Source organism: Notothenia rossii (genome assembly GCF_949606895.1).
Source record: "Notothenia rossii genome assembly, chromosome: 2".
Lineage (NCBI taxonomy): Eukaryota > Metazoa > Chordata > Actinopteri > Perciformes > Nototheniidae > Notothenia > Notothenia rossii.
In genome coordinates, this window is record NC_136904.1 from 18,658,249 (window position 1) to 18,672,925 (window position 14,677).

Below are 14,677 nucleotides of genomic sequence, written 5' to 3' on the forward strand. Positions count from 1 at the left end.
GAATACAGAACGCCCGAGAAGCAAGGGGGGGTGAAAGCGAATTGGAGTCTGTAACCCCGTGTAACTGTCTTGAACACCCAAGCAGACGTTGTGAGCATCTTCCACTGTTCGCTCCTTAGAGCCAGCGGAGATGTCACGTCTTTTGCCCTCTGAGTCTCTATTTGTTGTGTTATGGGGCCCTCTAGTGTCTGAACACGGTGGTACCCCGATTTGACAGTCCCCACCGACACTGCGCATGCGCGTGACGGAGGTGCCTTCACAACCCCAGCCGGCACTGCGCCTGCACGTGACGGTGGTAGCCTCACAGCCCCAGTCGTTACTGCGCATGCGCGTGGCGGCGATGCCTTCACAGACCCGTTCATCATCCGCCTTTTGAGAGAGGCCGTAGCTGCTCTCAAAAGGGGAACAAATGGCGGGCTGTTTATTGGTTTTATTGTTTTCTCTTTCATTTGTCTGAGCTGCGCCCTCAGCCTGAGGCCTGGATGCGTCAGCGGAAAATGCTTTATCCGAGAAAACAGAGCAATATTGTGACATGTGTTTTGGTGCACTTGAGGATGGCTTTGAGGCATCTCTCGAGGCAGCGGGAACACATCTGGAGCTGGGGAACCTTCCAGCTCCGTCACCGAGGGAAGAAGAGGAGGCTGTCAGGCCGCCAGCTTCTTCTTCCTCGCCTGCTGGCCGAAATTCCGGGTTGGCTGCGCCTGGGCTGCAGCCGGAACCGGAGACTTTCTGGGCCAATTCGCCTTCGTCTCCTGCCTGGGCTGGGGACTCGGGGCGGGCCGTGACCTCTGCTGTTTCGGTACTTTAAACCGAGCAGCTGAGGTAGCTTGGGCGAGGGACTGCCGCTGTGAAGGCAGCGGCTGGACCCATCGAGGAAGACAGAGGTGGAGGGCCTCGTCTTCCTTCTTCTTGGACTCGCATCTCTTCTGCATAGAAGCGAGCGCAGATCCGAAAATCCCCTCGGGAACGATGGGCATGTCCAGCACATCCTCTCTTTCCCGGTTTTGGGAGGTTGGTGAGGTTGAGCCATCTAGCTCTTTCCTGCACCGCCATAATTCCCATTGCCTTTCCCGTGGCCTGGACGGCGCAGCGTTGAACGCGGAGACAGATGTCCGTGATCGCGGCTATCTCGTCCAGTACTGCCGGTCCAGGATTACTCAATAGATCCTCGCAGAGCTCCGCTTGGTAAGCGGTTAGCAGCGAGGAAATGTTCAAAGCCCTGGCAGACAATGCTGCGGCTCTGTAGGACCGTTCAGTCATAGTTGACTGGAACCGGTCCGCCTTTGCCGGCAGCGTGGGGTTCCTGCTCGGTGTAGTCACCATCCTCGGGAGGAGGTGAGCTGCCACCAGCGGTTCCATCGGCGGTATGCGGAGCAGGCCGAGCCTCTCCATACCGTCGCAGTCTAGGGGAGGAGGCACCCTGGATTGGGGCCTTGTTGCTGAAGGGCCGGTCTCTCCACGAGACCGACACCTCATCCAACATCTCCGGGAAGACCGGCAGGAGTTGCCTCTTTGTCCTCGTTGCTTGGGGCAAATGTTTCCCCTCGTAACGGGACCTGTAGGTCTCCTTGGCCATTTCGGGCCATGGGATGTCTTGGCTGGCTGCGGCACGCTGACACACGGCCTGCAGGTCTATGCTCAGACAGGGCGAAGCTGGTGTGCTATCGCCCGGGAGAGCAGCCATCGCTCCCGGCTTTGCAGCCTGAGCTGATGACACGAAGACATCATCGTCTTGCTCATCAGAGTCGGACAGGAGGAATCCAGAGGTTTCATCCTCTTCGTCCTCCATGTAGTCCAACTCCGGGACATCATCCGCGGGCGAGACCATGGTGAGGTCCAGTTTGGAGCCCCAGCTTGACACAGCGCGGGGCTCCGCTCGCACGTCCCTCGCTGCCACCGAGTCCCAGCCTGACACGGCGCGGGACTCCGGTTCTGCAGCTGCCACTACTGATGAGCCCCAGACCGACACAGTGCGGGGCTCCATCTCTGTGGTGGACGCCCCCGTGTCCTGATTTCCGTCCGGTAAATCAGAGGACATGAGGGAGTCCTGACCCGACAAGCTAGCTTGGCGTGCTAACCGTCGGCGGAGGCTCTTGATGGTGAAGCGGGCACAATGTCCGCACGAGCCGGGGTTGTCGATAGCCTCCTGGGCGTGTTCCAGCCCGAGACAGGACGAGCAGACCTGGTGTGAGTCTGTGCCTGATATCTTCAACCCGCAGCCACAGAGCCGAGCCTCCGAGTCCCTGACTCCTCTGGTGTGAGGGAGAGAAGCGTCCATCTCGGTCGCCGTGGTGACGGCGTGGAGAGGACCCGCTCGTAACAGGTACGTTGCTGAGAAAAAATACTTCCCCAACTGTCGTTAATCCGGAGAAAAAACGACGGTGTAGAATTTTATTCTCAAAGAATATTAACTGGTGTGTTAATACCCTTTTTATCTTCCCCTCCTCTGGTGTGAGAGAGAAAAAGAAAAAACGTCCTTGCTACCGTGGTGCCGGTAGTGAGGGAAGACAAGCTAGCAACACGTGTGTTGCTAGCTTGAAAAAATCAAAACCTTACCTTTATTCCCGAGGAGAAAACGGCGAGGTCGATTTGCAATACTAACTGGTGTGTTGGTATTAACAGTCTTCTTGCAGAAGTATATATAGAAGTAGCCGGCGAGCGCCCGTCGACCGAAGGTTAGCTTCGTAAATCAGTCTGTGGACCGTTAAGCTAGCTAGCTACTGATCTTTCTCGAGATGTGCTCCGAAGCGAGAAGAGGTGTTTGAATGACGCATGCGGCGTAGCGCAAGCTACTTATAGGGGGTGGATTCCCTGACGCTGACGTCAAGATCACCAGCCAATCAGGATTGGCGTAATGAGATTAATGCTTCTGTTTGCTCCGCGATGAGGCGCATCCCATAGTGAGACATCGAACGGAGTGTTATGAATGAGAACTGAAGGTTATTATGTCAGACACGCGTCACATGACAGAAGCTCTGAATGCAGTTTTACTTGAAGCTAATGTTGCCCCCATAGGTGACACTGTGCATGTTTATTATTTGTGTAGTGCTTTACTGATTATCAGAAAGAGGTAGACTTCTCATCAACTAGGAGCTGAATTAAACCCTGTTTAATAAACCTCTGTTCTTCTGATCTGCTGTCTTTACCTAACACTCCCCATGCAAACCACTATCCCTCGAGCTCCCTGTGGCGCAGTTTGTATCTCACACTCAGAGCTTTGTCGTTAAGTGTTATATTTTCTATTATTGTCTTTTCATATTTGTATTCCCTTTATGTACAGTTAGGAGAAACTGCCAGGCTGGTATTAGATGGTCACTGTTTGATATAAAGATTTTCTCCCATTTTGTTTCTAGTTTGTAACGTCTGTCCGTACTCACAAAGCGCATGGATACATTTCCATAGGAACAGGGAGCTCCACAGTAGGCAGCGCTTTATGTTTTTTAATAATTCATAATAACCAATGTACTGCAGATTAAAGAGAGCAGGTGGTAGACGCAGCTTCCTTGCTCTCGCTGTGATTTGGCTGTAGATGTTGAGGGGGAGAACACAAGAATTATCTCTGACCATTATTCATAGTTCAGTGCAAAACTTTTATTTCAACCCACCAAACATTATCCGCTATTTTACTTTAATCACGATGGTGTCTAAGGTTGATTTCAATTTGCGTTTAAAATATACATTGCATTACCGTTTTTCTCAATTGCTAAACCCACTATTTAGAATCAAAATTCATTTATTCAAAACAAGAACATAGCCATCTAAACAGAAACACACTTGCCATAACTCTGAATATCTTTTGCAAAATGCACTTACATGACCAAAACTGAAAATACTGGTCACAAAAAAGAATAAGTCGATCGAAACAGAACAAATTGTCCTCTAATGAGACAAATGTGTTTTCATAACTGAAACTCCGGTCACCATAATAACCCATTCTACCATAACAATATACATTTCTTGCAAAGTGCTCTAAGGCACTCAAAACTAAAAATACCCCCTCCAAAACCAGATACCTTCTCCAAAAACAAACATTTGTCAGCTCATGAGAAGACTATTTGAACAGTCATTACTAAGTGGCACACTAAATACTGACTACAATCATCAATACACAAACCTCAAGCTATCGATATTGGAAACTGAATGGAAAACTGACAAGTTGGGAGAAACAAACTTACATATAGGAAAAACAGTGTGTTACTGTAACTATGTCATTGTTTTTATGTCTCATTTTCAGTAGAGCACCGTAACAGAAACAAAAGATGAATAGCAATACACTGGAAAAAACATGATGTAAATCAGCAGTAAAGCAGAGAATGAGATCTATATAGCTTTACTGATCTGCTCTTTGCCGTCTGTCTGGCCACATAGCCTCATCTACGTCACAGCGTATGTCTTCCCTTGCAAGGCAGCGTGGGAAATATCTCCTTGCGTGTCGACACCACCCTTGACAAACATCTTACTGAAGTGAGGGAGGTCTTTTATAGGATTCTCACTAATTACAATTACTATAGGAAATTCATTGATGTCAGCTGTGAGCAATTCATTTACATGGAAGTGAAGTACTCAATTCACCCCAATACAAAAAAAAACATTTCTCAATGTGCAAAAAGGAAAAGACCACAATTACTGACTGTAAAAATGTTGTATCAGCTATAGCTAATCCTCCCCATATGAACATCTCAAAGAGCTATGCAAGTCATATCAACACTATTATAGCTTTACCGGCACCATTTAAAAAAATATTTTACATGTAAACATTCATGTGACTTATTATTGGCAAACACAAATACTTAGCATACAAGTGTGATCATGTTTTAAAAATTAAAAAAAAATCTTAATATTACACGAAAAATATGAGCCACCATATACAAAATATGTAATATTACAGATATCTTTTCAGGCATATCAACATTTTAACTTCATTTTAGCCCATCAATGTTTAAAGATGTTTAATATCCATTTCATAATTTGTAAGCAACCAATGTCAAATACCTGTGTCTTTAAAACACATTATATACCCAAATCTTTTTAACCAACTAGTTGTAAAGCCCATTAAAACTTGGCTTCAAATTGTTCTTCTTAAATGTTGAACATGTATAAATACCAAGGCAGCGGGGGAGGTAATAAAACATATTTAGGTATTATTTATTAAGAGTTTAACATCCAAAAACTCAACTGATTTGCTTTGTCAGGACTTTGTGTGCCCGCCATATCATGAAATAAGGCAAAGTGTTACAATAGAGTTGAAAATAAGAGTCCACGATTAATTTTAACTGAAAATAGGTTCAACACATTCAAATGATCTACTTGTTCTAAAAAGAAATAGTTTTGAGAGCATATTATATATTATTATCTAGATATTATAGCATAAAGAGGTCCATCTTTTGTTTGTATTATTTGTAAAGAAGAACTATCAAGACGTTTAGATGTTTGAGACCTGACCTGTGTGTGTGTGTGTGTGTGTGTGTGTGTGTGTGTGTGTGTGTGTGTGTGTGTGTGTGTGTGTGTGTGTGTGTGTGTGTGTGTGTGTGTGTGTGTGTGTGTGTGTGTGTGTGTGTGTGTGTGTGTGTGTGTGTGTGTGTGTGTGTGTGTGTGTGTGTGTGTGTGTGTGTGTGTGTGTGTGTGTGTGTGTGTGTGTGTGTGTGTGTGTGTGTGTGTGTGTGTGTGTGTGTGTGTGTGTGTGTGTGTGTGTGTGTGTGTGTGTGTTTCTGTTTGTGACTGTTTGTGACTGTTTTTTCTTTGTCTGCCAGCTGAAGAATTCTCTGAAGAACGATCTGTGTCTGGATCAGGGACCTGACAATGACAACGTGCCCATCCTGTATCTCTGTCACGGGATGACACCTCAGGTTACAGCCCTCACACTCCGCACCACTTTTTCATGCAGCACACAGCACAAAGCCAGATTTACTATGTCACCCTTTATGTTTGATTTCCATCTTTTTTTGTATTTTATCAAAACCTGTTCCAACATGATCCAACCAAAAATAAATAGTTTGCTTTCACCTTGGATCAAACTCAGTAGTACAGTGTACCTGACAAACCAGGACCACTTTTTTGTTTATTTCCCTTTGAAAACACTTTGTTTTAACTCGCATGTCCTAACTGAGCCTACCATTTAAAAACATCATTCTATTGACATCAGGTAACGTGAAATCCTGTTTTTGATTTAGTTAGCCTGTACCTGAACATATGTTTCTCTGTCCCCAGTTTTCTTTATACAGCCTGATAGACTTCAGGATTATTTAAACGGCTTTCTTCTGTTTTTTCATCATTCATGTCCTTAGAACCTTGTATCTGGACTCCTTGTTCAGGACATCACGTGGCCCAAATAATAGGCGGTTTAAGTATCTTCAAATGTTATCACAGGATGATTTGATCATTTACTTTCTCCAGCCTCTTCCAGCTCCCATCGATTCCTCTGTTCCATTAGGTCTGGGAAGATTGTTTTCAGAGATTGTTTAACCTTGCCGTGACAGTTGTAAACGTGTCTTATAGAGTGAGGCTTGATCCCACATTATCCATTTGGATTTAAATAAATCTATTGGATGTTTCACAGTCACTACGCCTTGTATTGATATTTGGACCATAGTGCAAATTAAAACTAATTCAGGAGAAATCTGTATAATATTATGCAAACTTTGTAACACTTCTCCCTAAGTAAAATCAACTTCTGCAGCTTTTCTCAGACCCAGATAAGTTTAAAACGTACTTATTAAACATCTGTTGTATGCTATAAATCTCTCCTAAATCCAGACATTTCAAACAAAGGATTGGAGTAGCACCGCCGTCCCTAATGAGATTGGGGATCTCCTCTGCAAGACAAATCTCGTCTGCTCTATTTTCTTGTTTCAGTGTTACATCATCTAGAAAATTAAACCCTGGATTGCGTCTGTAATGACACACATACTGTACATAGCAAATGTTAGCTGGAGTAAGTGAAAATGTCACTGGCTTTGAAAGAGCTGCACTAAGTATCCGAGGTTCAGAGGTGAATGCAGTAAATCAGCGTGCTCAAAGAAAATCGCACAGCCACACATGAAAGGAAAGGGGAGTGCAAAGCTTACATTCAACACGGGTTGATTTTACAAAAGCATGTAGTCAGCAAACACACCGTCCAGAGCTTCTGCTCATGTAGTAATACAACATACCGACTTAAGCACAGCAACAAAAGAAAGCACTGTCAAACACCGCCTGGCAGCCTGTGCTGCTCCAAGAATGAGCAGCACAAATAAAACGTTCCCACTCGTCAGACTGTTTCACGTCTGGTGAGAAGGAGGCAGAGGGCTTTTGGGAAATATGAGACAAATAAGAGAAGAGTAAAAGTAAGAACAGCAGCTGTGGAGGCAAACATGGCCTTGCTCTTTTTGTTTTATTAAAATATAATATATTGAGGTGCTTTGACAGATAATGAAGGTGCGGATTACAGAAGATACAATCATAAGCCAAGTCCCACTTACTGTATGAAATGTAAGAACCTCCACAAACAGTCTTAATTCTCTGCTCTGAAATCTAGCTTCCCTGTACTCTTGTTACACAAACTAATGTATGTGGCATCCTTTGTTTAAGGTTGCTAGTTGCAGAAGGAATACTGAGATCCGTTACTCAAATAAAAGTAGCAGTACAACAATGTGGTTATATTCAGAGTATAAATCCTTCATTGAAAATTCTGCCTGGCTGTCATGTTGCAAACTGCTCAGACCTAGAACAAGAGGCAGTCGGTGGGGCAAGGCCAGATCCAGAGTTTCTCAGTGAGGGAGAAAGAGTAGATATGCTTTCAGCCCCTTTTCAGAATTTCGTTTTTATGTGGGAAACCCATGTGAAATAAAATATGAATCACAGCAAAGTGTTTTTGCATACTTTCAAATGTGTCTAGAGGCAGACATTAAATACAGCACTGGTGTAAACCAACTTGACTTTCTATTTCATATCATCATACAGTCCATCCTTGATTTTCACTCTATATTCTCTGCACCAAACTAAAGCCAGGGTTACACCAACAGACTGTGCATCGCTGTGGATGTCTGTAAATACAATCCACAAATGATATCTCGTTCTCCGTCTCGCTCTCATGCTTAATGCAATCAAGCATTTTTCTTTTTCAATGCAGAACATTCTTCTGCTACTTTCCTGCAAATTATTTTCATTTTTTGTCAGCTAAATATGTGCAAAAAAAGCACTTAGGCAGGAGACTAGCAGAGAGGGAACAATTATGGGGAGAAAAAATAGTTTTCCCCATTCCTGAATTAATGATGAGCTTCTTTTGTTTGCCTTGCCTTGTTCTTAATTTAGTCAGGATAGCTGTATAAATATGCATATTTAGTGTATGTAAATGTCTGTTTCATTATAGACAATTGAAGAGGAAGCCTCATTTGCTGCATGGTTTATTACCTGTATGGTCTTATACAGCTCTGGAGGGACCATTATCTAAATGTCAGCAGTCTGAACCTACAGCACAGTCTGTTCACAGCGGGATGTGGTGTTTCTTGCAGAATGTGTACTACACCGGCACTCAGCAGCTCCACATCGGCCTCCTCAGTCCCACCATTGACGACGACGACAACAAGTGCCTGGTGGACGTGAACAGCAGACCGCGCCTCATCGAGTGCAGCTACGCCGCGGCCAAACGCATGAAGCTCAACTGGCTCTTTTCTCAGGTGACTACCAATGAACACAGCGCCAGAAAATGGTCAGAAAACACAAAGTTAACAAACCCTTTTCAGTTCCATTCAGCCTCAGTAATGGTAATGTGTTGAACGTGACAGGAAAACTCAAGTGTGGCGGTAGCTTTTAATCATGCAAGTGGTTTAAATTACTGTTTGACCAGAGTTCAGTTCTGTAACTCATTGAGACGTGAGGAGTCATTGAAAGTTAATGATTGTCTGTCTTCATTAGCTATACCAGCGCTCTGTGTTTTGACAGAAAAGCAGCCACCTCACAAAATGCCTCCTGACAGCTGGTGAATTTGATTTACTGCATGCTTTGATTTGGGCTCAAAAGACTTCATATGCTGTCAGTGCAGTGTTAATTATAAATGTTGTCCCTCATTCAGCAATATACACATAAAATCCCAAATGTGCTTATTATTAGACGCTTGTTATAACCAGTGCAGATTTATTTTAGCAGTGCTGGATTGGCACTACAGGCCACACATTTGTCCTTTTTATGTTTAATAGCGTAATGGACATATTATAAAGAGGTTTTAGACCAGGGCTATTCAATTACACATTCAGTTGGGCCAGATTTTATAACTACAAAATTGAGCTGGGCCAGACATTCAGCGGCCTGTAAAAAGCGGGTAGTGACACATTTTAAACAAACAGATATTACTGCGATGAAAAACATGCAATTTTTATTCATTGTTCATCTAACAAAAGGTAGCTCAAAAAGTGCATAAAAACAAACAAATTAGCATTAATTTAACAGAATCTGAAAAAAAAGTGCACAGTTGTAGCATTACATTTGTTTGCTTTAGAAGTCAAGTATTCAGGTTATTTTTGTTTAACCAGGCACATCACAAAGTGCATTTACTGAATACAATAATAGCAGTCTTAATAAATGTCCTCACATACAAAAAAAACAGCTAAAGAGCTCCAATGCAACACTATTTTTTCACTTTTCAAGTAATAACAAAAAAATTATACATTTTGGTCACATTTGACCCAGACACATTACAAAGTGCACTTAAATGAATACAGAAAGAACTGTCAAACCCTTCAGTGCACAAACCCATAACAAGGGATACGGGTAACTATATGAATGAATACTACACTACACGTCTATTATAGTAAACTAGGTGCTTACTATCACCTCATTTGTGATTTGTCATCGCTGACTTTCTCAATGGGAGAAGGCAGGGACATTTTTTGTTTTGAACAAAAGCAGTGATTTTCGGCTCATAGGATGTCAATGCAATCCTAAGAAATGGGTGAAGAGTGCTGTCAGTCAGGGAGCAGCGAGTGCTACTTTTGATTGAGTTCAAAGCTTGATTCACATGTGTATGTTGATCCAAACATACTGAGCACACAGATCGCTACTTTCTGAACGTTAGGGAACTGCTGTTTTTTGACATCACTCCAAAACTTCGCTGGCCCGTTAGTGCGCTGCATGTCAATAAGTTCCAGTGTATATTTCCCCTTGTCGATGCAGGGGACCACTTCCTTTGCTCTGGTTGATACGTCCCCCTCTATTGCAACAGTGAAGGGGTCTCTGGCAAAGCCCATCATCACCACTGTGGGCAGAGCAAGTCCATCCAATCGACCAGAAAAGTTATCTTTCAACCTCGCAATGAAATCTGTCATCACATCCGTGATTTGTGCCGGAGATGTGATGTGTTTAGGGAGCGTCGGAAAATGCAGCATCCGACCCGTGCTCAAGTCGGTCGCGAAAAGGTCCAGCTTTACTTGGATCTGCTCCACAAGATCAATGACCGTTTTGTCTCTGTTTACGCTTCAGAGTTGAGAGAGACATGTTTTAGAGTTGCTATCATAGGACCACCGTTACTAGCACCACTAGATGCACTTACAAAAAACGTGCTGCGTTGTGGTTTGGTGGTTTCTATGCAACGCGGAGTGTTGCGTTCATGGTCTGTACTAGTGTAGGAATTTGGCTACGGGAGGCTGGGCCACTCGGGAGTTGGTTCTGGGCCGCATCTGGCCCGCGGGCCGCCAGTTGAATAGGCCTGTTTTAGACTATATGTTTAAGTATGTCACAAGTGTTCACGCTGAACTTTAAGTGGCTATTTTAGTTTATAATTTAGAGAGCAAGCCTCTGAAATATGGCATCAATTATTGACAGTTTTGAATTCACACATGCAAAGTGTCAACTCACAATTGAAATAGATTGCCTCAATGCAGCTCTAACAACTGTGGGGGACGCGTGCTTTTTTTAAAAACAAAATATTGCAGAAAACCAAATTAAATGAAGATATTCTTAATCTTTTCCTAGTGAAATGTGAAGCATTATTTCACTTCATCCTCACAAAGAAGGGATTTTGAGAAGATATTTAAATATGTGCTGCATGTAAATACTTGGCATGTCTTGGTACATGCCAGTTAGAAAACCAAGCACATGTTTAGTGGGTGGGATGGTATGGCTTGTTCGAGTTGTGTGTTTTGTGAGTGTGTGGGTGAGCCTCTTTATTACTGTTACAAATGCAGATTGTACGGTATATAGCATAATATGACAAAACTAGCAAAAACCATATCATCCTTAATCAATTAACAACCTTCCCACATGCTATGTTCACACATATTCATAAACCACCTCCTGAAGGCTTTTATAGGAAGCAGCATGAAGACGTTATACAGAACTTGGCTGAGTAAAACCCAGAAGATTTTATTAGTTACTGCAGCATTTATTCTAGGTACTAGTTTGGCTCGTTTCATTCCTGTGAATCCTCACCCACTATTTCAATTTATCGATTCTGAATAGGGAAGTCAACTTTGTTCAAGATCCAAAATAATAGAAATACAAATCCGTCATTTGTAAGTCAATTTAAAAAAAGAACAATTCTGAATTGCTCTCGGGGTTGAAATTAAACAGGACAGGGAAATCTCAAGTTCATGGAGTCAATCTTTGTAAAAGTGCATTGTTCATATAAAAAGAAAAATGCTTGATATGAAAAGTTAACATATTTGTTGTTCATCATCTCTCTCCATGCCCTAGTAAACGCTGTAAAATGTGTCTCAATATTATTAAAAAAATAGAAGTGACGGATATTCAAATATTTTTACATTTCTTTACAGCTTTTGTTCAATAGAATGAGAATATTTCTCAGTCTGGCTTAAACAGGTGGTTTTAATGCATATTTCTTTATAAGGCTCAGGATCTCTCCTTCAGTGGACATTGCCAGCATCTGATCCAGCCATGCAAAACTTGGCCTTGGGGCTTCCCTCTGCGTCAAAATATCCAAATAATTGATTGCGTGGCAGTGTCAACTAGTCTGGGTACTAATCTTTGCTCAACACATATTTTTTATATTTTCTTCGAGAAATCGGGCCGGCAAGAGACAGCTTGAAAACTTTTTTTTTATTATGGCCATCGTCAACAGATGGGATGCTCAGTTGTCAATGAGATGGTCAAAATGTTATCACATTTTAGAATAAAATAATCCTATAATCTCTGCTGTTCCCAATTCGGCTGAAAGCTGCTGTAACCTACGGTGAGGATCTTAAAGGGTTCAGGCTTTATCTGATGCCTCGAAGAGTAAAAAAGGCCTCGATTGCCCCATTTACTCCTTTTATGGGCTGGCTCAGGACATCGCTACATAGTGGACCATAAATGCCCACTTTCAGCACTTATTACCAATCTGTTATCTATAAAATAAAATGTCTCTTGGACCTCACAGACAGGCCACTCTGAAAATATAGAAAGAATAATTTAGTTCAATCTTTACAACCTGTCCAATCTTGAGGTATTTTCCCCCCTCATCCCTCCGTGTTGGACCAAGCTCTCTGAAGACTCTATTGACTGCTGTAGGCCTGCTCTTCACTCACTTGCCCTCAGTCGGCCCTGACGCTGTAATGAGAAAATCCTGCCTCGTTTCATCAGGACATGCTGGATTATTTTTTGTAGAGCTGGTGTGGTCACTCTTTTCAGACTCTGCAGACAGCTGTCACTTTAAAGATTGCAAATTGTTGGTCCATTCAGCTCTTTGTGGCAGTATAGGTTTCAGGCATATTTCTCACTTGCCAATAATTTAAATCATTGGTTTAAAAATAAAATTGTAGAGGCTTTCGCTGGGGTGTTTTAGAAAACCTTTGTGCCTTTTCTCTCCTTGCGCAATACCAGATGTCTATTGTGTTCTAGTGTCACGTTTTCCTCTTCTCTTCTGAGCATTCTCTCAAAATCTAAGCCCTTGCTAGGAAGAAAGCTAAGGACTACACTGCCAATTATTGAGGCTTTTTCCTTGAAACCATATTGATGCTATCTGGAGGGCCCAATGAGGATAGTTGTGCGATTGAGCCAAAACGCTCAGGGTGCTTCAGATGCATACACCTGTATCCATTCACAGCAGTGTGGGTTTAAAGGAGGCAAGTTATATTATGCACACAAATTGTTCTTCTGTAGCCCAGCACAATTTTCACCAGCCTGCTTTTATCTTTTCAGGGAGGATCCATCCAGAACAGGAAATCAAAGAGGTGCCTGGAGCTCGTAGTGAGCAGCGACAATGAGTTTGGCTACCAACTCACTCTGCAGAAATGCACCGGACAGAAATGGTTCATCTCAAACGTGCTGTTTAGCAACGCCTTATGATCAACATCTGGCGGGGACACTGGAGTGAATGGATGGGGTTGCTTATTTTGTGTACACATGGATTGTGTGAGATGATAGGAAACGAGTCCAACAGAAGAGCAGTGCATGGTTGAACACGGTCATTTTGAGCACCACGATGTCCTCCAATGAGACGAGTTGACATCACATGATAAATGTTAAACATTTTATTTTGCCTACAGGATCAGCCATAGTTGGCGGAATTTTGCAGATTTGACAAAGTAGTATATTTAGTATATTTTGTGGTAAATACAGTACAGTCAGATTTCGTTGACTTAAAAGATGTAATGGGTCCAATATGTTTTTGTACTTTGTGCATAATTGCTACTGTGTAGCAGGCTTTCTGAACCTGTCCCTGCTGTAATTATTTCATTTTAGTGTCTCAGGTTTGTAGGTTTATTATGGGATTCAGCTGTAAAGTTGTGGGAAAATGTTGGAATAAATATGAAAATTATAGATAATTTTCTACATGTAAATATTTTGAATATTTGTTATATATAACATTAAAATAACTGATGTAAACTACTGAGGGCAGTTTTTGTCTTTTGTTGTTGCACAAACATAATTTTGATTGACAAAATTTGGATGTGGTTTGACAACACATTTACAGTCAGACAATAATGAAGTACAGAAAGCTGCAAGTTGCAGAGAACTAAACTGAACAAAGTTAGAACACGAGTTTCCTGACGCGGTGTGCTGCGGTGGTTTGTGGCTGAAGTAATTACTTATGACTTACACCGTGTCTCCTCCACAAGAAGGCGTAGCGTGAGCAGTACTCTGGCAGAGCTGCTGAAACGGGTCTTGTGTAGACATGCCACAGCATGGCATGCATCATTAGCCTCTACACTATGAACTCTATATATAATTGCTCTGTAGTCTGTGAAATAAAATTGGAAGGTTAAAACTAGCATTTTTTTACCCTGCAGATAGATGACTGCTGGTTGTCATGTTGAAATGTTTTCTTCAAGTGCATTTGTTTAGTCTATTTTCATGTTCTTTATGGTTGCAGTGTGTTAAACATAGGGACCACCATTTGGCCTTAAAAGGGACATTTTATTAAATAAACAAAACTTGTGCATGGATACACAGAATTTAGAAAAGTGATGTTGTCAGTTTGTAATGACAAATGCAGGGGCAGAAACTGAGAAACGCGACTGCTTTCTGCTCTCGCTGTGGTGTGTACCTGGGGAGGAGACGAGTGGCACAGCCTGTTTTCAACATGCCAGTCCTCATTACCATCCACATTCAAGCAGAGCTCTGCAAACCATGGCATTAAATATACATGAGAACCCACTTTCATCAAAAGGACCTCCCTCACTAACACGTCCTAATGTATGCAATAAGAGTCTCTCTGCATGCTCAAACTTTTGAATGAAAGCAATTCAACAAAACAGTATTCCCATGC

The 14,677-nt window shown here is 42.5% G+C and overlaps 1 protein-coding gene across 2 annotated transcripts in view; it reads left to right on the forward strand.

Moving 5' to 3' along the window:
* galnt18b (UDP-N-acetyl-alpha-D-galactosamine:polypeptide N-acetylgalactosaminyltransferase 18b) overlaps positions 1-13,797 on the forward strand; it is a 92,052-nt gene extending 78,255 nt beyond the window's left edge. For both annotated transcript variants that reach the window (XM_079662905.1, XM_079662904.1), the window contains exons 9-11: positions 5,751-5,846; positions 8,490-8,654; positions 13,108-13,797. In XM_079662905.1, coding sequence (XP_079519031.1) covers positions 5,751-5,846; positions 8,490-8,654; positions 13,108-13,254 — 408 coding nt within the window. In that variant the 3' untranslated portion in view covers positions 13,255-13,797. The remainder of the gene's footprint in view (positions 1-5,750; positions 5,847-8,489; positions 8,655-13,107) is intronic.
* The last annotated feature ends 880 nt before the right edge of the window (positions 13,798-14,677 follow it).